This window comes from Chiloscyllium plagiosum, chromosome 31, assembly GCF_004010195.1.
Source record: "Chiloscyllium plagiosum isolate BGI_BamShark_2017 chromosome 31, ASM401019v2, whole genome shotgun sequence".
In the NCBI taxonomy this organism is placed as follows: Eukaryota; Metazoa; Chordata; class Chondrichthyes; order Orectolobiformes; family Hemiscylliidae; genus Chiloscyllium; species Chiloscyllium plagiosum.
Window position 1 is genome coordinate 26,817,878 of NC_057740.1, and position 23,889 is coordinate 26,841,766.

General features: G+C 38.2%; 2 protein-coding genes across 9 annotated transcripts in view; one reads left to right on the forward strand and one right to left on the reverse strand.

Annotated features, from left to right (window-relative positions):
* Positions 1-6,648, forward strand: part of LOC122565353 (phospholipid hydroperoxide glutathione peroxidase-like) — a 42,346-nt gene extending 35,698 nt beyond the window's left edge. For all 6 annotated transcript variants that reach the window (XM_043721233.1, XM_043721237.1, XM_043721236.1 and 3 more), the window contains exons 7-8: positions 256-315; positions 6,332-6,648. In XM_043721233.1, coding sequence (XP_043577168.1) covers positions 256-315; positions 6,332-6,364 — 93 coding nt within the window. In that variant the 3' untranslated portion in view covers positions 6,365-6,648. The remainder of the gene's footprint in view (positions 1-255; positions 316-6,331) is intronic.
* Positions 6,649-10,945: 4,297 nt separating this feature from the next.
* LOC122565355 (protein strawberry notch homolog 2-like) overlaps positions 10,946-23,889 on the reverse strand; it is a 162,866-nt gene continuing 149,922 nt past the window's right edge. For all 3 annotated transcript variants that reach the window (XM_043721240.1, XM_043721239.1, XM_043721241.1), the window contains 4 exons: positions 23,020-23,151; positions 19,870-19,946; positions 18,655-18,845; positions 10,946-14,726 (listed from right to left, as the gene is read on the reverse strand). In XM_043721240.1, the coding sequence (XP_043577175.1) occupies positions 14,392-14,726; positions 18,655-18,845; positions 19,870-19,946; positions 23,020-23,151 (735 nt within the window). In that variant the 3' untranslated portion in view covers positions 10,946-14,391. The remainder of the gene's footprint in view (positions 14,727-18,654; positions 18,846-19,869; positions 19,947-23,019; positions 23,152-23,889) is intronic.

Genomic DNA, 23,889 nt, shown 5'->3' on the forward strand with positions numbered 1-23,889 from the left:
CAACCTCTACCCACTAGGTTAAGGGAATATGCAGAACTGCAGATAATATCTTCAGCCTTTTCAATATATAACTGCTCATGCCAAATGTCTGATCTCTTGGAGGTGGTGGATTGAGGAGATGTTGCAATAAGGTAGAATTGAATTTCATGGGTGCATATTGACTTGTTTCTGAATGTTGCTGATGGGTGGCTTGTGGAAAGACTTTGGACTCTGCATTTGATCCCAAGTGGCAACTTTCTATTTCATCTCTTCTAGTTTTTGATTGACCGTGAAGGTCAAGTTGTCAAGAGATATTCTCCCATGGATGACCCTGTGGTAAGTTACTTTTTTGTTTTAACTTAAACCAACCTTGTGAACTGTGCTTCCAAATTGAGGAGGTAACTATTAGACCAAATTGGTGCCCAACTGGAACTGAAACAGTACCAAACCAAATGTGCACAGCATGTGTCCCTCTTGCTGATGCCTGCCTAATTTCTAAAATCATCATTGTGACCATAAGACAGGAGCAGAATTAGACCATGTAGTCATCGCTGATATAAACACAGTCCCAAACTTGTGTTGCAGCATCCTTTTTTCAGTAACCTTTCTCTTCTCTTCCTTCTATGAGAAGTAAAAGTACATTGTCCAACACTGGATTTAGATGCTCATCCACTGTTTTAAATCCACAATATTTCAAATTGTCTCTGAAAAGGTAAATTTTACTCTTGGGTAATGCAGAGAACATTTTGATATTTTACTGTGAACAATTCAATTCAATAAGTGAGTTATAGCAGCTAATTTTTCCCTTAACCTGTTGCCATATTGATGGCTACATTCGTTTGGAAGTGAAATATCTCCCCTCATCCTCTTGCTTTGCTCTTCGTTTCTTTTTATTAACCTGGCCTAAAGTTAAGTATGTTAAACCCAGTGTGCCCAAGCTGACCCCAAATGCTCACCTGGCAGGGCTGGTTATTGTTGGGTGGTAGGATGCCATTAATAGGTGCCTGGACATATTTGATTTCCCCCACTGGCATCACTATTTCTATCACTAACCACCCAGATGACATTTAAGCCCAGAGTGCAGTGCTGGCAGTTCAGAGCTGGATCGTTTACCTGTAAATAGCTGGGGAGACTCTATTCCTAACTAAGGAACCATGGCACCTTGTACTGCACATGGTGAGAGGGCGGTGGAGGCATGCTTAATGTCCAAGGTATTGGATTTGGCAGAATGCTATTGAGATTATTTGGGGAATGAGTGCAGACCAGATGATCTGAATGACCCACTTCTGTTCTGTGTGAAATTTGTGCAATTGAACCTATTAAGTTGTAATCCAGCTGTTGAGAATGAGCTCTTCCTGTATTTAATGTGCTGCCCATACTTTCTAGAAAACATGTCTCTTAGTTGATCTGGTTTGACACATCTTGGTAATAAATGGTCATCTCTGTAGCAGATTAGTGGACTGATTAGAAGGCTATTTGGCTGTACAATGTAACTGATCCAGCACCAATCCTTCTGCCACATCCCAGCTGGAAGTGTTTTGAGATCAGTGAAATTCTATTCTTGCCTGCTAGTTGCGGCACCATCTCCTGTCCCCTGAATAGTCAATAGCACATAAAATTTAGACAGGAGTATCTATCAATTTATGTGGGTTTGCCACGTATTAAATTGCAGACTGAACCATCAAGAGATGATGGATGATGATTTTCCTTATTTTCATTTTATCTCCTGGCTTTAGCCCCATTCAGTACTTTCAAATAACAATCAAAGTATGACATGGCGATATTTAATTTTTTTTATTTGGTGAATTCCTGTATCTTTGCTTCTGTTATGTATAATACAATGTGGGATTGAGTTACACCAGAATTATTCAGCAAGTAAATATAGCTGTATTTTCTTTATAATTGGTGCATCATATTTCTTTGCTGTAAAAGATGTTGAGGACATTACTTTGCAGTTGGTTCGTCTGGTTCTTGATTTAGCAGTAAACTAACTTTTTTGTGTGGTGTTTTCTTGTGGAGTAGCTCCTGCGTTTTGAAGCTTCACATCACTTCCCAGAAGAGAGACTTTAGAAGTTGTCATAGTTTTGGCCTTCTATCTTGTAGGAAAGTTTCTTGTTCTTTTTTTGAACTTCAGTGCAGTGAGGGTCAAAAGAGACCAGCAGGCCAGGCAACAAGAGCATTGGCAGAGAGACAAAACCAAGTAAGTAGAAAGGAGAGGAAAAAAGACCATGAAAATCAGGTAATGGAAAATAGTACTTGGCTTGAAATCTAATGGAATCTTGACGTTCTCACTGTAATAATACTCGCAGCTTGAGTTCGTATCTAGACATTTTGCAGTTGAACCATAGCCACTAATAGAAAATGTATCATTCTAACTTTTGAAAAAAATTTCACCACTACTTCTCATTTGACCCTGTACACTAGCTCTAAATATTGCAGTTGCCCCTGGATTTTGTCTTCCAACATCAAGGATAGAAATGTTTACAGTTGCTTCCCTATTCATATAGGGAATATTTACTAATCTCCATATTGATGGATAATATCCTTCAAGTTACCCTTCCTTCATTCTAATTTTTGGGAGGAGCTGAAGTTGATGCAATTCATGCAAGAACTTTTTTTTTTGTAGGTTTTAGCTGAGTCAGTTATACAGCATGGAAAAAGGCCCTTCAGTCCAACGTGTTCATGCTGACCAGATATCCTAAACTGATCTAGTTCTGTTTGCCATCATTTGTCCTATTTCCTTCTAAACTCTTCCTACTCATGTATCCATCTAGATGCTTTGTAAATGCTGTAATTGTACCAACCTGCTCCAACTCCTCTAACAACTCATTCCATTCACTTTCCACCGTGTGTGGAAAAGGTTGCCCCTCCAGATCCCTCTAATCTTTCGTCTCCTCCTTTAAATTTATGCCCTCTAATTCTGAACCTCCCTACCCTGGGGGGGATTGGGGAGACTGTGTGGCTGTTTACACTAATCATGCCCCTTACCCCTGATGACCACTCTAGAAAGATGTTCCAATATCCCACCCCTGTGCTTAGTTTGGTGCTCTTTTTTTTTTAAGAAGCAAAAAATCTGCCACCACAGAATAGAGGTCTCAAAAATGCCCTAGTTAACATTTTCTGCCAAACTGTGTGAAATTGGTTATGTTTGCCTATCAGTGATTGCACTTTATAAGCTTTTAAGTATAAAGTGCCCATGGAACGTAACTACTATACTGTACATAGAAATTAAGACTTATTTTAAAATCAGAATTAAAGTTATCCCATTTTACTATTGATTAAAATAACTAGTGACCTGAAACTTAGATGAAAGTGCTATGGATTCTGGAAATGTGCAAAATAACTTAAATAGGTATGGTTCTTCCTGCAAAATATCAAAGATATATGAAGGAGTTAGATTACTGATTATAATTGTCACAATTGTTGCTATTCTTGTGTCCCATAATTAGTGCCTGTTATAAAAATGAAGTTTGCGTTGAGTCAGTTAAACAAAAAAACCCTTACTGTAGTTTCAGGTTGAGACAATGAGGGGGGCGAGTTTCACCTCCGTCCCGGGTGAGGTTGAGAAGACAAGACTTTCATGGTAACCTCAGCTGGTATGGGAAATGAATGTGTTTTGGTGGCACTCCGCATTGAAAATCAGTCAAGGAGCTACATGATCTCCTCCACTAATTATATGCACCAATAAAGTGAATGTTTTATATAGGTGACACACACAAGTCACTTGCAAGTAACTAATATACAAACTTATTTTTTAAAATTCACTTCCCACAAATCCAGAGGGGGTTTTTAAAAAAAAAACTAAGCGTGAGAAACTTTAGTGCTACAGTAACATTCCATCCAATAAATGGTTAGTTATCAACATACTGAGCATACAGGATGCCCATGTAAAGGAAGAATTGCCAATTACAGCAAACTTTAACTGGCACCAATAGGACCAGGAATATACTGGTTGATTTGTGGATGTACAAATCAGTCTTAAACAGAAAGTAGTAGAAACATCGCACAAGATATAAACATCACTTGTACTTTATCTACAGCATAAATCAGTTAGTAATGCACCTTTTTGGCTTACATAAAACTTAACAGTATAGGACCTTCTCTGAAGGCATTTGGCTTTTAATTTAATGCATTCATAACATCCCTTTTGAATTTCTTTTTCTTTTCATCCATGTCCTCTGCAGGACATGAGATACAAAGAAAATCTACAGTTCAGGAGCAGGCCCTTCGGCCCTCCAAACCTGAACTGATCCAAATGTACTGTCTAAACCGGTTGGTCAATTCCTAAGCATTTGTATCTCTCTGCTCCCCACCTACTCGTACATCTGTCCAGATGCATCTTAAATGAATCTACTGTGCCTGCCTCTACCACCTCTGCTGGCAATGTGTTCCAAATGCCCACCACCCTCTGTGTGAAGTACTTGCTGCATGTATCCCCCTTAAACTTTCCACCCCTCACCTTGAAAGCATGATCTCTCGTTATTGAATCCTTCACCCTGGGAAAAAGCTTGTCTCTATCCACTCTGTCTATGCCCTTCATGATTTTGTAAACCTCAATCCGGTCCCCCCCATCTTTTTTCTAATGAAAATAAACCTAACCTACTCAACCTCTCTTCATAGCTAGCACCTTCCATACCAGGCAACATCCTCGTAAACCTTCTCTGCACCTCTCCAAAGCGTCCACATCCTTTTGTAAATGTGGCGATCAGAACTGTACACAATATTCTAAATGCGGCTGAACCAATGTCTTGTACAATGTTAACATGACTTGCCAGCTCTTATACTCAATACCCCGTCCAATGAAGGCAAGCATACTATATGCCTTCTTGACCACTCTATCCACCTGTGCAGCAACCTTCAGAGTACAATGGACCTGCACTCTCCGATCTCTCTGCCCATCAACTTTTTCCCAAGGCTCTTCCATTCATTGTGTAACTTGCTCTATAATTAGACTTGCCTAAATGCATCCTCACATTTGTCTAAATTGAAAGCCATCTGCCACTTTTCCATCCAACTCTCCAGTCTCTCTATATCCTCCTGTATTCTGACAGCCCCTTATGCTTTCTGCTACTCCACCAACCTTTGTGTCATCTGCAAACTTGCTGATCATACCAACAGTGCCCTCTTCTAGATCATATATGTATATTACAAACAACAGTGGCCCCAATACTGATCCCTGTGGAACACCACTGGTCACCTTTCTCCATTTCGAGAAACTCCCTTTAACTACTACTGTCTCCTGTTGCTCAACCAGTTCTTTATCCACCTAGCTAGAACACCCTGCACACCATGTGACTTCACTTTCTCCATTGGTCTACAATGGGGAATCTTAGATTCCTGAAGATGGGCTTATGCCCGAAATGTCGATTCTCCTGTTCCCTGGATGCTGCCTGACCTGTTCCAGCAACACATTTTCAGCTCTGATCTCCAGCATCTGCAGACCTCACTTTCTCCTCAACCTTATCAAACACCTTACTAAAGTCCATGTATTGACATCAGCAGCCCTTCCTTCATCTAACAACTTGATCTGTTTCTACTTTTTCCATTTTCATCTATTTAGTCTGTCTCCCCTTCTTGCTACCTGACATCCAGGGCTGGCCTTTTGTTCTCTCATTTCCCAACATCTGTGTGAGCCCATTTGCGTGGTCATTTGCTCCCACAAGGCAGGCAGGTGGCTGAGGAGATTTGGATTTCAGCACAGTTCAACTCATAGTTGAGCCCTGTAATCCTCATCTCATGTGCATCTACCATACCCACTCTTCCAGTATCTAGTCACCACAGTCCTAACTAATCACAAGGCTGCATTCACATTTTAAGTGATCCATCTGTCCTCTCCCCCGGTAATGGGAGAGGTTGAGAAGGAGTCCTTCACGGTAACTTAAGCCAATGCAAGGATTGAATACACTGATGTATCTTTAAAACCAGCCATTCAGCTAACTTACCCCCTCCAGTCTCCACTATACAGAAGCAGTGAACTATATTGGCAGTACAGTTGATGGGCCAAAAGGCTTTTTTTCTGCACTGTATGATTCATATTAACATTGACAGGTGTTTTAAATGCTCTGAAACCTGACCAAATAAGAAATAGCCCGCATGCTTTGGATGTACTTTTTTGTGAATTGACAATCAAATAGTAGTTCAATAAGAAAACCAGTAGTCCTCAAGTCAAAGCAAACAACTGCCATTTGAACAATTTTTATTACAATAGAGGTCAGTCAAATAAAGCTGGTACACATTATTTTGCAATTGTAAACATGAAGGTTGAATGCATCAGTCAGTCCTGGAACTTAGCAAACATTTCATGATGAGGCCATCCAGCTGAAATTTGTTTTATTGTCTTCATTTCAAACAGGTGATTGAAAAGGATCTCCTGAAGTACCTATAATTGACCAATACAAGCAGCTCATGGAAATATAACTCAATCTACTGAATTTATATCAGCCTTTCGGTCCAGCTAATGATGGTCTGCTCTTAAACCACCTGATGTGGAAAAGTGGATCTGATAAATGTGACTCGCATACCTGGTGGAAATTCTGATGTATATATCAAAATTGAGTTTCTTGGCAATAATGTATTTCAATAACTTGTCTGTAATAATTAATACTAAATAGTAACTTTAGACTGTTTTGTTGACTTTCTTGTTTTATGGCAATTAAAAAAATTATCACATTAGTTTTGGGTTGAATGCTTAATGGTTTGACTATAAAAATGGTATAGGTGAAATGAAGGGCTTTTGCCAGAAACATCAATTTTTCCTGCTCCTCTGATGCTGGCTGATTTGTGCTTTTCCAGCACCACACTATTGACTATTTTTTAAAAAAGTATGTCCTATATCTCCATATCGGAGACCCTGAAATGTGCTTTCCTTTTCCAGTAACTGTGAATCACTCCATTTGTTACTGCAGCACTTGCTAATCAGTCAGATACAAATTTCCTTGTAACCTTGGTGAATTTTGAAATTACTTTCAAATCAAACCTTGGGGTAGGAAAAGGTGTCAGTCTCTTCTGTGAGTTGACTATGTTTAAAGCTGTTTTAACTTTTATACCCAGGCAGCCAGTTCTGCCAGGTACCTAACCACTTCAACATTTAATTGAAACACCAGATAAATCATAGCTATACAAACTTGCAGTGGTTAAAATGGTGCACTGAAACAGCTAAGATAATTGTAAACAGTTTTAGCATTTTAAATGCAGACCAACAGATACATTCCAGCATAGTTTGTTTTTTAACTTTGTTTAATTTGGCATTATCTACCACAGCTGACTAATCATCCTGCTTGGTAATGCTATGTTTTATGTCTATTTGTCACCCTGACCTCAACAAGGTAACTCATTTGAAATGTCAGTGTGGCCTTAGCTTTAAAGCAGCTACAGAGAGGACACTGCCACAACCCTCTCCTAATGACCTTTTGACTTGTGTGAGAATGCTGTCAACTATAATTTGTTGATTTGCAGTTGTATAGGCTTTATGCTTGAGGCAAACTGGAAGGTGTTGTGGTTCTGTTCGCCGAGCTGGGAATTTGTGTTGCAGACGTTTCGTCCCCTGTCTAGGTGACATCCTCAGTGCTTGGGAGCCTCCTGTGAAGCACTTCTGTGATGTTTCCTCCGGCATTTATAGTGATTTGTATCAGCCCCCTCCGGTTGTCAGTTTCAGCTGTCCGCTGCAGTGGCCGGTGTGCTTATTAATTGAAGTGCAATTAATAAGTACATCGACCTGGACCCAATATACCAGCCACTGCAGCGGACAGCTGAAACTAACAACCGGAAGCGGCAGATACAAATCACTATAAATGCTGGAGGAAACATCACAGAAGCGCTTCACAGGAGGCTCCCAAGCACTGAGGATGTCACCTAGGCCGGGGACAATGTCTGCAACACATTCCCAGCTGGGGTAACAGAACCACAACAACGAGCACCCGAGCTACAAATCTTCTTCTCTCAAACTTTGGAAGATAAGGTGCGGAGTGAATCTGCCTTGCTCCATGGTCTCTTGTTGACTGTAGAAATTACAAGATATCACCTAGGCCACATTGATACTATCTCTCACTTGATACTTAATGAGATTTGTCATAATTTGATTGAGGTACTTAACAAATCAAATTTTGAAGGCTAAAAGTTCTAATGGCACAACTGCTGTAGAGGTGTGTAATTTAGATCGGAGGTCTGTTAGAAAATGGATATTAAAAAAAAACTATGGTAACACAGAAAATACTCAAATTGAACTCAACATTTTAAATATCAGGCAGATAACAGGTATCCACTGGTCTCTAGAGACCTCAACTATTCCTTCTAAAGACTGCATGCTCCCTTGGATGGGATGAACTATGGTGATGTGCTGATAATGTGGGAATTAAAGGCAGCTAAATTCATCACTGCTGATTACTTGAGTCGGGAGCTCTTGTGATGCCAATTGTAACATCTCAACTTCTGAATGAGGAGAGCTGGGTTTAATTCCCACCTATTCTAAAGGCATGGAATTAATTAGATCTGAACAGGTTGGTTAGAAAATAGGATCACTGGAGTAACTCTTTTTCAACATTTTTTCAGCCTGCAACTCTGTCCTCTTACAAATAATGAATTCTTACTTCTCCCACTTTCAATCCTGCTTCTTTGATATTGTCAGCTTATTGAATAGTTGGCTTTTATACAATAAGATGAGCTTTTGAAATAGTTCACCGCTACTTGCAGGTTCCTCCTGTGACCCCATGGTATTCTTAACCAATTTTTCCTCATTGCAATCCCTGACAGTCCTCATTTCAGTTGAGGCCCTTTTTGTTACAAGTAATGTTTCCCCTTTATCCCTGGAGCCTGATTTATTAAAATGTCTGTGCCCTTGCATGGCCAGGTTCCCTTCCCATATCAAGGCCAAAGTGACCACGAACTGCCTTGAACCCCAACTTCAAGACGGTTCTAGCAGATCCTACCTGATTATTCAACTTGTGGGTCTATCACATTGATCAGTGCCTCTGCTCGTCATGACTTAACTGGTAAGTGCACAATGATGATGATGCCCTAATCTTCCACAGGCTATCACAGAAAATAACATTTCAATTACTGCACTATTTTCCTGGCTGTTACTTTGGGTCAAAATTTACACCAGGTTTCATCAGTAACACAAAAACTAGTATCTATTGTAACAATTTTAATGAGTGGGTAAACAAAATTTGGAAGTTTTAATTTTCTCACTAATTTTTCATTTTGACCATAACATCACACTGATATTTGTAGAATGATGCACAACCATCAAATTAGAAAAGCTTTTTTTTTGGTCTGTTTTCATAGGGAAATGGATGATCTTTGCAGGCTGTGTGGAGGGTTTCTCCTTTGCTGCACAAATAGTTACAACTTTCGTATTATTCAGCAGCTCCATCAGAGCTGTTGTCAGGCAGAATAGTTTTAACTCAAAAGATTCTGTTTCTCTTGGTCTCAAATTCTTTTCCCCCTCATTGCTTCACAAAGCAATGTTGTATTATGCCAGCTCAACAATATACATCAGTGGAGAGTTTAAGTTGCAAAACTCTTAGCACTTTCATTAAAGCAGTTCAATTTATAAAAAAGGAAATTTGTCTCTTGCGTGGTGAATATGAGCCAGCCAATCACCAGACTTGAGCTGCCTCAATGAAACCATGGATGGACTCTAAAAAACCCACTGGTTTATGAATGGTCTACCCCAAACTAACCATGGCCTATATCCCAGAAACATTGTGCAAAATTGCCCTGAATAACCACAACATACCCTGGAATGAAGTTGCAGGTTGCCCTGCATGACTAACCACGGCCCAATCAATACTAGAATGGAGCAGATTCCCAGACTTCTAGTAGATGGACTGTGGCCAACTCCCTAGACTAGAAATAGACCAAGACCTTGGACTGGCTGATGGAAGCCCACCCTCACTCCACTATACATGCCTCCACTTTCCTTTTGACACATCACAATGCTCTTCAGGCATGTTATTTGCTATGTAAACTACAGGCTTTTAGACCAACCTTTATGTTGATACAACACCATGCCATAACAATAATATGTACCTCATCTTTCAGATTGTCTTTTTAAATTTTATAATCACATGATCCTGTTTTGCATTCCATTCTGAAGTGGTATGTACTGTGACCATCTGCCATAAGCTATTTGCATTCCTTCTGCATAAAAGTAGTGTTCTAATACAAAAGCTACTGCTGGAGTTGTATGCTAACATCAGCCATAGAGCTGAAGCAGGTTTGTTGCCATTCTCCAGCTCGGTAGAGCAATGGATCAGGGATATTTTGTGCCTTAGTCTCCATGGTGTCTCTCACTGCAGTTGCAGACATTACAGAGAAAGTGATGGCAAGGATCATTAAGGAGGTATTGGCAGAGGTAACCATAACTAGGGAGACTTTGGTTTATTGGTGTCAGGTTTCTAAAGGGTTGAATAGCTCCATAGGCAAAAGTTAAGTGAAAATGGGAAGAGCTCTGATGGAAAGTCATCTAGACTCAACAATAGCTTGCTCTCTCTCTATGGATGCTGTCTGACCCACTCTGATCTCCAATTGTTGTGTTCATTACACTTATCATTATTGTTGCTACCTCAGTGGAAAATCACATTCCTTTATGGGTTTAAGACTTGAACAAAGGAAAAGGCAAAAGAACATTTGTACAGGGTAATAAGATACAGGTATAAGAACTGTCGATATGCATCCATTTACTGATGCAACCAAAACAAATTATATTTAACTGAGGCAATCAGTGACATAAAATTTCTTTACAGAAACTTTATTATTGTATGCTACAGAATAATACCATAAAACTTTGTAAAATGAGGATGTTTCATTATGCATACATAGACATGTAGTGCAACTGTCTTTTGGGATTTGGCAATTTACCATGAAAGCAAACTGTTCAGTTTAGTATTGGTAGACATTCGCTTACTATATTACAAGAAATTATTGCTAAACAACAAGGACACATTCAGAGACAGTGAACTGCAAGTTGTAAAAAAAGATAATTGCAGGATTTTTTTTATTTATCATAAAAATGAAAGCATGCTACTATTTTCCTCCTCTGAAAGTAGAAAATTAAGAATAATTAGTTTAAGGCACATTTTGATAATTTTTTTTACATATATACCACTTCATTTCCTACATTTATAAATACAAATAGAAAACAGAGACAACCCAGTAAATTGTAAGTAGGCAAAAGTGCTTGCATTGTTTACAGATACCCACAGCATATACAATAGCTACAATCAATAGAACCTTATCGGTTAACAAAATAATTTATGTAAAAAAGTCAAAATGTACTGTTTAATGAACAAAAGCAACATGAATCATTTAATTCACGTAGACAACCCTGATATAAAAAGTAGAAAAGGGCCATTGGATTGGTTCCTGAGGCAAAGAGATTTCATAAGCAGGCAACTTAAGATGGTGAATACTTTGGTATTTGTGTTCTATCCTTGTTAGAATACTTGGTGAAAATAGTAATGTACGGGCACCGAAGCAAATAATATCTGGTTTCTAATATTACAGTGCATTCAAAATTTTGAATGACAGATTAATACAAATTTTTAAGTTTTACAGCAGTCCCTGAATTAAATTTGTTTAAACTTACATTAAGCCGATAGAACATTTGTAGTTGGGTGCTTTTCATTAGCAAAAATTACATACATCTTCCCTATTTCACCATCTTCTCATTGTTCCCTGTTACTTGCACACAACCTATGTTAATTGTTCCTTTCTGTATATCAAGCAAACAAATACAACTGGGCTTGTGATTACGGAGAACAAATAATGCTGGAGCCAAGCTTCAAAATGAACTGAAGCAAAAAGGATTCTGACAACGATCTTACAATCCATTACATTCAGGAAGAGGAAGTGATCAAGATATGCTTTCTTTTAATCCATTAGATATCAACTATTATGACTTCAACAATTTTCCATCAATTAAAGGCTGAGTGTGTTTGGTTCTTTACTTCTAACCTACCTGTCTAATTCCCAGAACTCACTGCTCCATTCAAAGAGCTTCTCTATCAAGCAATAGCAGCATTAATATGAATACCATAATGTTTGGTTTGAATGTGTTAATCATTTATTCACAATATTAAATAGTGGCTATTACGCATTCCTCTCACACTAAATCAAGCTGTCATGTTTGTCAATTCGCCTAAACTGGTTGACAGTTAAAGGCCACTATTTTGCTCTTTGTATTGTTCCAAACCATCCTTGGTCCAAAGGTGCAATAGGTCAGTTATAACTGTGAACTATTACTTTTATTTTATTGAGCTTCTATTTGCTTGAATTTATATCCACCAGAACTCTGGAGTCATCAGCAGGAATGGATATATCAAACTATGTTTAGGCACTGGATTAGTTATCTTGGGTATTGTAACCCTTACCTGCTTAAAAAGAAATTAGTGAATCTCACAAAATTCACAAGCTGAGCATCAGCCTTGAATAAAGTGATTTATAGAGTACATGCATGTCAGTTTAACTAAAAAATTGTGATGCAGATTTTAGGCAAATCTTATGATAGCAATTATGTCAGATCCTAATTTCAATCTATAAAAAAATGACTTCTTAAATATCACCATTCTGATTCTGCCATGTTTCAGTATGTATATCCACTGGATCGAGATAACTTTCCTGTACCTGAGTTAAGTAATGCAAGGGTGTGAGAAACCAATGCAAGGGTTACGAAAGAACTGAACTGCTTCTTGTCCCCAATGATTACTCCCAGTTTTGAATGGCAGGACAATGAAAGGAACTTTTTACCTATAAGCAAGGAACCAGGCTTTCATAAAGTAATCTTTAGGTCACTCCAAATGAATCAGTAGGTTTACAGTACCAATACTGACAATATTCTGAGCAACAGATTTCACTTTACAAGAAACTTCCAGCATGGAGTCATTTACTTTAAAAAGTTGCATATTTTTCCAACCATTGCAGCTCCTTTGCTCTACAACGGTATTGCTAGTGAATTACTGAATGACTGAAGAACAGAAAGATTTCTGCTGCATTTTTCTGAAGGAACAGTGATTAGTAAGAGGAGATTAGTGCAGTGTAACCTGCAGGGTAGACATGAATGGAGAGAGGGAGAAAAAGCCATAAAAACAACATTTAAAAAGGATAAAAATAAATAAAATGACAAAATATGACTTTATTTCTTTTTTTTTAAAATGAAGTAAAGCAAATTAAGACGGTTTTTCTGCCAGAATTCACATTCTTGTCAAATCAGTTATGTTTTGAACACACAACCAAGTTACTCTTCTGTCTCCAACTGACTTTCAATTTTCCAACATGGTTCCTTACAAGATTCAGACAGAACAATCTGACTTAATTTGCTTTAACTTCAATTAAAATCAAGGGCTGTAAACTTTCTCAATCATCTGGAGTGGCTCTATACAAGAGTGACGATTCCAGGTTAAAGTAAATATTTCAAGGGGGACATATATAAGCATATAACAATACTTTAACCAGCAATTTCTGTAACTACACTCTTATAAGCTATTGCATAGTTGTTCCAATATAGTTAAAGACATGACTAACATCCTTAAGTCAGAAAGTTTGTAACTCTGTGGATGCATACATCATGTCTTGCTGCTTTCCACAACATATATTTATACCACATGCTTAAAATATATAATTTAGAAATAAATTTACATCTTTATGATACTACAAGTGTGGCAATAAGAAACATATCACCACAGTTACCAGACCATGTGTGGTATAAAACTGTTACAATCTTTTTAAAAGATGGCAGAGTTTATATATTTATATACTTGTACATTACAATGTTGCACTTTGTTAAAGCATATTAATTGTACATGAACAGTTTACTGCACTGTAATCACACTGCTGTTAAGTGCTTATTTAAGCCCCCCAAAAAAACGTTTTAGATAAAAGAACAGCAGTTGCTCGACAGCAGAGAAAATTATACTCTATCTTGGAAATACAGCTTTTTGAGCAGGTTCCCAAATGAAATGGCAGATGTTGGGAAAGCTGGTTTTCTGTTTCATTAGGTTGGGGTGAACTTTATTTTCCAACCATTGAACCTTATTATCTGTTATTTTATACAATTCGCCCTTCTCGTAGGTTTTTGATTGTGCAAATCCAGAGGTCTCATCCAATATCCAGGTGTAAATGAGCAAGTGCTTGATTGATTACAACAGTACCAAAAATACAATGCGAGAAGGAAAGAACCATGTCAGCTTCTGATAACGCCATATCAAAGATTCAAAGGTTGAAGAAATTCATCTTCAAAGTTCCTAACCTTCAAGAAAATTGTCAAAAAAAGCAGCCTTGTCTCAGTTGGATCTTTAAATGCAGGCAGTGTCACTGAAGGGGTGAATCTATGACTTGTCAATTTTCAGCCTGCATGAGAAGGATTTTGACTGGAGTCAGGCACTTTATTAGAGCAGTATTCTAGCCTCCTGCTATTCAGCCAGCTTCCCAGAGGTGCGATGGTTGGCCATACTGAATAACACTTTGCCGATCTTGATTTAGCATTTGCTCCTGCTCTCCAAACGCATCATAATCATGTCCTAACAGCTCTTGTAAAACTTGAACAGGGTCGAAAGTATCTGTTAAAATCTGAGTGTTGTTAGTGAATGCTTGTTCTACAGATAAACTACTCTGTGCTTCACTTTGACATATTTGTAGTACTTGGTTTGCCAGCAGCTGCCGACTCTCCTCCTGCTTCTTCTTTACTGCCATGTCCATTTTCTTCAGCTCATTAACAACAGCATAAACACAGGCTTCAGGAATCTTTATACCTGCAGAAAACAGGAGAATGCATGTTTGCTTAGCTTAGTGAACAATTATTGCTGAACTCAACTCTGCCAGAAAATAGTTTTATAATTGATAGCAACTGCCCAATCACAGTAAGCACTGCAGTATATCTTGCATGACTTGATGCAGTTAATTGTATTATATGGTTGCTTGATGACTTAAAGCATTTAGGTTTGTGGACTAGAAACTATAAACAGGCTCACTGGGGTCTCCATCGTCTGTTTAGAGAGCTTCCCCTAACAATTCTGTGGCTGGATTGAAAGTGAAACTTTGCTACTGGATTGATAGGTGACTGGTAATGGTACTGGAACAATAACCTACAGATCATATGTTTATATCTGTTTATTTAGTGAACTGGTATCAAACAAATGACCACAAAAGCTGCCTCAACATCATTTGGTTTACTGTGATCCTTCAGGGAAAGTAACTGTAGGACGAATGGAAGAAATGGCAGGGTATTTAGAAAAGCCTAATGCAATTAAACACAGTTAACATGATTCTGTGAATGAGAATTCACATCTAACCTATTTGCAAACATTCTGAGGATTTCACAAGCAAAGTTGAGAAAAAGAGAACTGGAATATGTAGCACATTTGAATTTCCAGGAGGCATTCAATAAGATGCCACAGAGAAGGGTTAGTGCACAATGTAGAAACTAATGGCAAGGGGAGAAGCGTCATAGGATGAATTGAGAACTGGTTAACATATAGAAGACAGCGTCAGGATTAATGGGTCCTTTGGAAAGATGCCACAAGGTTCAGTCCAAGGGCCTCAATTACTGTCTACATTAATGATTTGGAAAGAGAGTGCAGAGTGTAATCTATTCAAATGTGCTGACAATCCAAAAATAGATGGGGGGGGCGGGGGCATATTTTGCAGTGACAGGATAAAGAATCTGCAAGGGGATTTAAATAGATTGAGAAACTGGACAAAAATCAGGTCAGTAGAGTGAGAAAGTGAGAAGTCTTGCACTTTCATTGGAAGAATCAAAAGACAGAACATTGTTTGAATGGAGAGATTCTCCAGAAAGGTGCAGCACAAAGGGGTTTGGATGGTTTTCTGTATGCAACGTAAGTAGCATAGAGCGGCAGGGTAGGCTTGATAGGGGTAGTAGTGAGCCATTTTGCCTATTTTTTATATTCTTATAGAAGTAGCTTCAGTCTTGTTCTCAGACCCTCAAAAGGGGCCAAACAGACCTTGTCAGGAGAATTATGATTGAGCAATAAATATCATGCACAACCCAAGAACAAAAAAAGTCATGAGCCACTGGGAGTCTGGATCACAAATTAATGAATTTTGTGTTCTCACGAATGCTCAGAAATTCTATGATATAGGAATGCAAAACACTGGGATATGTTCAGATATAACACCTGCCTCTGATTCTCTAGACAAGGAGTACCAGTTAAAGTTTACGAGCATGTGGTGGAGTCCTTTGTCCAGAGGGAAACTAACTCTTCTCCAAACATTCCATTCTCAGCATGCACTTGGAAAATAATGCCACGATCTTCAGAGGCTATGCCTCAAACATAGTATTCTCTTTCTTGTATTTCTTTGAAGAGGTGACAAAGTTGATTGATGAGGGAAGGGATGTAGATGTCATATATATGGACTTGAGTAAGGCATTTGATAAGGTTCCCCATGGTAGGCTGATGAAGGTGGTGAAGTTGCATGGGGTCCAGGGTGTTCTAGCTAGATGGACAGAGAACTGGTTGGGCAACAGGAGACAGAGAGTAGTAGTGGAAGGGAGCTTCTCAAAATGGAGACCTGTGACCAGTGGTGTCCCAGAGAGCCATGCTGGGACCACTGTTTGTGATACACATAAATGATTTGGAGGAAGGTATAGGTTGCCTCATTAGCAAGTTTGTAAATAACACTTAGATTGGTGGAGTAGCAGATAGTGAAGGGGACTGTCAGAGAATACAGCAGAATATAGATAGATTAGAGAGTTGGGCAGAGAAATGGCAGATGGAGTTCAATCCGGACAAATGTGAGGTGATGCATTTTGCAACATGTAATTCCAGAGTGAACTATACAGTAAATGGAAAGGTGCTGGGGAAAATTGATGTACAGAGATATCTGGGTGTTCAGGTCCATTGTTCTCTGAAGGTGGCAATGCAGGACAGTAGAGTGGTCAAGGCAGCATACGGCATGCCTTCCTTCATCGGATGGGGTAATGAGTACAAGAGTTGGCAGGTCATGTTACAGTTGTATAAGACTTTAGTTTGGCCACATTTGGAATACTGCATACAGTTCTGGTCACCACGTTACCAAAAGGTTATAGATGTTTTGGAGAGGGTGCAGAGGAGGTTCACCAGGATGAAGAGAGGTTGAGTAGATTAAGATTATTTTCATTGGAAAGGAGGTGATTGAGGGCAGACCTGATTGAGGCCTACAAAATCACGAGGGGTGCAGACAGGGTGAATAGCAAGAAACTTTTCCCCCAGAGTGCAGGACTCAATTACTAGGGGTCACGAGTTCAAAGTGAGAGGGGAAAAGTTTAGGGTAGATATCGGTGGAAAGTTCTTTATGCAGAGGGTGGTGGGTGCCTGGAAAGCGTTGCCAGCAGAGGTGGTAGGGGTGGGAACAATAGTGTCATTTAAGATGTATCCAGACAGATACATGAATTGGCAGGGAGCAGAGGGATACAGGTCCTTAGAAAATAGACAGCAGATTTAGATAGAGGATCTGGATCAGTGCAGGCTTGGAGGGCCAAAGGGCCTGTTCTTGTGCTGTAATGTTCTTTTGTTCTATTTATAGTACAAATATTTGTGAATGGGTGAATTCAGTAACTACAATGAAATTCTTCTATTAGCTTTGTTGATTAATGAATTAGCAAGAGTGTTTGACAGATTATATTTGGAGACTGGTTAGCACTGCTGCCTCACAGCACCAGGGACCCAGATTCAATTCCAGCCTTGGGTGACTGTTCAAACTCCACGCATAGACATTCTCCCCGTGCCTGCGTGGGTTTCCTCCGGGTGCTCCGGTTTCCTCCCACAATCCAAAGATGTGCAGGTCAGGTGAATTGACCATGTTAAATTGCCCATAGTGTTCAGGGTTAGGTGCATTAGTCAGGGGTAAATATAGGATAATAGGATGGGGGAATGGGTCTGGGTCGGTTACTCTTCGGAGGGTCAGTGTGGACTTGTTGGGCTGAAGAGCCTGTCTCCACAGAGAAGGGATTCTATGAAAATACAAGTGAATTTGAACCAAAGTATTCTGCCAGATTTGAGACTCTAGTGCACTCAAAACATGCACAAGTACTGGGAATACTGTTTGTTAGGGGATGAATCAGTGCAAGTTTGTACAAAAATAAGCAAACGTCCCACCAATTACTCCACCAAGGGACAAGTTGGTATATAAACAAATTTGGATGTAGGTTTGCTCACTGAGCTGGAAGGTTTGTTTTCAGACATTTCGTCACCATACTATGTAACATCATCAGTGAGCCTCTGGATGAAGCACTGTTGGCATGGCCTGCTTTCAATTTATGTTTAGGTTTCCTTGCGTTAATGATGTCATTTTCTGTGGGGATATAATTTCCTGTTCCTTTTCTCAGAGGGAGGTAAATGGAATCCAAGTCAATGTATTTGTTGATAGACATTGATTTGGATCCCATTTACCACCCGCTGAGAAAAAGAACAGGAAATGACGTCACCACAGGAAATATCATCAACCCAAAGAAACCTAAACACAAATAGAAAGTCGGCCATGCCACCAGCGCATCATCCGGAGGCTCAATGATGTTACCTAGTATGGTGATGAAACGTCTGAAAACAAACCTTTCAGCTCAGTGAGCAAACCTACATCCAGCACCTCAACCTAAGCTACAAATCTTCTCAAAACTCGATAATCAAATTTATTTGCAGAATATCTCAAATTTAATCCCTGAAAATTAAAACATTTACTTACCAACTTGCTTTCTCTGGTCCTTGGTTTTTAGACGCACAATTTGCAAGTGACTAGAACTTGTAACATCAGACATAATGTTTCCAACTTTGTTCCAAACCCTTAGAAGAGCCCCGCACAACATGTAGTAATGGCGCAACCGCATTCCTTGGACACACTCCTTCCCTTGTTGCACTATTTTACACTTCCCATTCCTGTCAATGACCAAACATGTGTTATTTTAGCATGCATAACACTTCCCATGATCTGTTTTGAATTGGCATACAATAATAATGTCCTATCATGTGTAGTAGGAATGAGGGAGAAGACGATCATAAAGTGCCACAATAATTATATACCAATTGTACCAAGATATAATGACTGACTTGATTCAGAAATCATAACATTCCTATGTGCACCAATTTAACAGACAAAATTATTAATAGTTTGGTTAAAAAATAAGGGCAAAGATCAGTTGTACATCAGTTAAGCAAATAGACTCTAATACTGAACATAGTGATGTGTAATCTTTCATGTTTAACCAGATCCATCATGCAGAATGCAATGATGTAGGCACCCACACTATATAACAGAATTTGTGCTGAGCGAATCACACCCAGATTAAATATCAGCCAACAGAAAGAAATTGGGGTGGGTGGATAGAACAGTACCCAGGATCATCAAGATTGAATTTTTTTTTTGATTTGGTTGCTATGCTGATAATTTTGAAATCTGTAAATTCATGATCAAATAAAAAAAACTTATACAATGATCAAAAATACTTTAAGTTTACAAAATGGTAAATATGAAAATAAATATGTAAATAATAGAAATTAAAGAGAATATAAAAATGATAAGACTCTTTTCACATTGTGGTAATTTAATCCTAGTTTATGTGCTTTTTGCAAACATGAAAATAGTGCTCACTCAAAATAGATATTCACGACTCTAGTTTTTATTATCCTTCAAAGCTGAATGTGTACAATAAATACGCACCTTCAGTATATAGGAAATATCAAATTACATCACACAATACAATTGAAATAGTTTTGGAAAGCTTTAATGGTTGTTTGAAACAAACATATGTCAAAGAGTTGCAAAAAGATCTGAGAAGCAATAAAAACTGATTTGTCATCTGAACTACGATATTAATTACCTTATTAAAGTAACTTCTCTACACTAAGTTAACTTTTGAAGGACTAATTAAGAACCATTTCATTTGAACTAGCAAAGCCTTACCAAGCTGCGTGACTGCATTTTCTGAATGAGAAACTATACAGGTTTTGCCAAATTTCTTTGGCTTCTTCTGGTTCAACCTAAAATACATAAAGAAAATAAGCAATAATAAAGTTTTAAATTAAAATTGCACAACTGCTTAAAATAAAGCTAAAAGACTATTTTTCTCTTTCTTTAGTTTGTTTTGTAGAATTGAAAACGTGTCAATAATTAATACAAAACAATTACAATTGGAAAGTCAAAAATTCAAATAAAAAGTAGTGCTAGTAGAGAAAGTTTAGTTATTTTTTATAATCCACACGAGAGTTAACTACGAGCATTTAATTAAATGTATAAAATTGATTGTTGATTCTTTTAAAATATATTTAAAGTACTCTTAGCAAGGATAATCTTTAACATCCTATGATACCCACTCAAACCTCATGACATTAAATTGCTTCAGAATTAAATCATTTTTGTGAAAAGTAAAATGGTGATTTAAATTTGTGTAGAACATAACTAAGATGTTCAAATATTAACAATATTAAATAAGATTTTCAGAATATCAGTACTAACATTTAACAGTGACTGGAAAGACAAGGTGGCGAGTTATCTTGCTGACGATGAAGCAACCCAAATGCAAGCCAACAACAAATTTACCTGTGACAGTCTCAGGGTTAAAGGTCTGTTACTCTATTCCTCCTTCAAAAACATGTTCCTAATCATTAGTTTCGGTTACTGCAAGTTGACAACTGATTTCTAGTGCCAAATGCAGTTTTATTTTACAATGTTTAGATAGCAGTATTTGCAAGTCTTTAAATTTTCCAAATTTTCTATGACTTCCTTCTGTTTGCATTCCTCACAGCCACAATGTAACTGCACAATGGGAAGCGTGTCAAAGTTGCACTGATCAGAGACTTTAAATTTTATATTTCCCCTGTTCTATAAGGTAATAGTTTTTTGCATTTGTTAAGTACATTTTCCTGATAGTTTAGGTGAGTAAAGATGTGAAGGGGATTTCTTCATGGGCAGAAATCAGGGATAAATATTCACAACTTTATTGTTGCAACAGGTATTTGTACAGAACCATTACTTCAAATGGGAGACACATCTGGCGACAAGAGATTATATATTATTTACTAACTCACATTACTTTAGTTATCTTCACAATTTTAATTGTTTTGACAGAATAGCTTGAGTTTTTGCATTTACATTCCAAGAACAAAGATTTGTTGGGGAATTAGTATGAAAAGTTGGTTGCTTTGGTCCAAATATTGCTTATCTGTCTCTCAGAGAATTGCTACATAGCAGAGAAAACAGCTGATCAAATGCCACTTACTTATTTTACCATGATTAAAGATATTGAAATTAGTTTGGTTGTCTATGTTGGTCAAACACTTGGATGCAATGACATAATTTGTATCCAACTACTGCAAAAATATAAACATATCTCTTGTTCTTGATATGTTTGCCTTGAAGACAACTGACATTTTCTTTTACAAACTTTCACTTAAAAATGTTCTTCCCTGGACATACTGTCTGTACTTTAAATTTTACAGATCCGTAATCCATACAGCTGAATGCTTTTTGAATATTTACTGTATTCATGGTGCTAGCTATGGCTCAGTTGGTAGCATTGCTACCTCTCAGTCACAAGATTCTAGATCCAAGTCCCACTTCAGCTGTTGAGTAGAAAATAAGAACTACATAAGAACCAGGAGTAGGAGTAGGCCACCTGGCCCTTCGAGCCTGCTCCACCATTCAACAACATCATGGCTGATCTTTTCGTGGACTCAGTTCCACTCACCTGTGCTCTTATCATATCCCTTAATTCCTTTATTGTTCAAAAAAAAAATCTATCTTAGTTTTAAAAATGTTTACTGATGTAGTGTCAATTACTTCACTGGGAGGAAATTCAATAAATTCGAAACCCTCTGGGTGAAGAAGTTCCTTCTCAATTCAGTCCTAAATCTAGTCCCTCTAACCTTGAGATTATGCCATCTTGTCCTAATTTCACCTGCCAGTGGAAACATCCTCTCTACTTTATCTTGTCTATTCCTTTCATAATTTTGTTTCTATTTTTCTAAATTCTAATGAATATAATCCCAGACTACTCAGTCTCACCTCATAAGCTAACCCTCTCAACTCCAGAATCAATGTAACCAACCTCCTCTGCACCCCCTCTAGTACCAGTACATCTTTCTCAAATAAGGAGACCAAAACTGCATGCAGCACTCCAGGTGTGGCCTCACCAGCACCATGCACAGCTGCAACATAATCTCTCTGCTTTTAAACTCAATCCCTTTACAATAAGGGAGAATCAAAGTTAACACTCAGTGTAAATCTGAGTGAACACTGCACTGTTGGAGGTGCTGTCTTTTGGATGAGACATTAAACCAAGGCCACATCTGTCTGCTTGAATCATTATAAAAGACTTTACAGCACCATTCTGAATAGGAACTGAGGAGTTATCCCTCAATGAACACAACAAAAACAGATTATCTGGTCAGGATCATATTGCTGTTTGAGGGAGTTTGCTGGATGCGTACTGGATGCCATCTCAAAAACACCTTTTGGAGTGTAGTCACATTGGCTGTAAAGATGCATTGTGTCATTCAATACTCCTGAAAGGCACTGTATAAATACACATTTCTATCTGGGATAATGGGAGCCATAGAGCATGGAAACAGACCTTTTAGTCTAAATTGTCCATGCTGACCAAGTTTTCCAAACTAAACTCGTCCCAATTGCCTGCGTTTGATCTATAGCCCTGTTTTTTAAACATTGTGACTGTACTACTTCCTCTGGCAGTTCACTGCACACATGAACCACCTGCTGTGTGAAAAAAATACTCTTCCGCTCCCTTTTACATCTTTCTCCGCTCACCTTAACTGTGCTCTCTAGGTTTGAACTTCCCAACTTGAGGGAAAAGACCTTTGCTATTCACCTTATCTATGCCTCTCATGATTTTATAAATCTCTATAAGGTCAGCCTTCAGCTCCCAATGCTCCAGTGAAAAAAACACATTAGAATAAACAGTATTAAAAAAAACACTTGATGTTCACATGTCCGAGCTCACGCAATCTAATGGCAGCAACTCAACTTACTAAAGAGTGAGGCAACTTCTCATTGACTGAATTTTGCATATAACTAAAACAAAAGACCAATACTCACTCTTTTGTATTTCTTCCTTAAGTTATCAAAACTTTCTGGTTGTATTTGTTTGCCAATATTTGGTTTATACAACACATAATGCTTCACAGTGATTTGCTCAGCCAAAAGTGCAAAAGGCTCATTTCCTCTAAGCTGTAAGAGAAAAAAATGCATTAGAAATATCTGAAGATACAAGATATCAGCTTAGGAACCAGTGAAAAACATGTAGGATTGGAGAGCACTTTGGCATAAAAACACCATAATCTCACTGTGAAGCAAAAATAACTCTACAATCTTAGTAAAATCATTTGTTTTTCCACACAAATAAAAAAAACTTCAAATTCTCAGACAAATATTCAAATTTTATGTTATTACTCACTGATAAAGTGAAATAGCACTACCATCATTTAAAGGTTATTTGTTAATATTATACATTTCCTCTCATTACACAATAGGCCAATTGAAACTCTGGTAAGTTAGTGGCTCTATATTCAGAGTACCGCAGAAGGCCAAACTGTCTTGCTCAGATTCTGCCCAAACTATTTTGTCCAGTGCCTTTACAACGGTAGGCAGTTACCTCATTAAATTATACAAATTTAGGTTCCTATGATGTACAAAAGTAATGGATAATGAAGTATGAATGGGTGAAGTGCATATCGTGCATGCTTCATGTCAAGCACACAGTCCTTAAACAGTTAGAGGCTGCTTGCAAAGTAGCCCAGATGATTTCTTTCAGCGGTGCCTAAGGGAGCTGTACTGACTTGCTTGTGTCCAAAATTAAACATATCCAGGCCACTTCCGGCTCAACAAAGGTACCTCGTACACCTATGCTCACCCCTACCCATCAAGCATCAAAAGTTGGCTGGACCAATGTGACAATCTAACAATGTT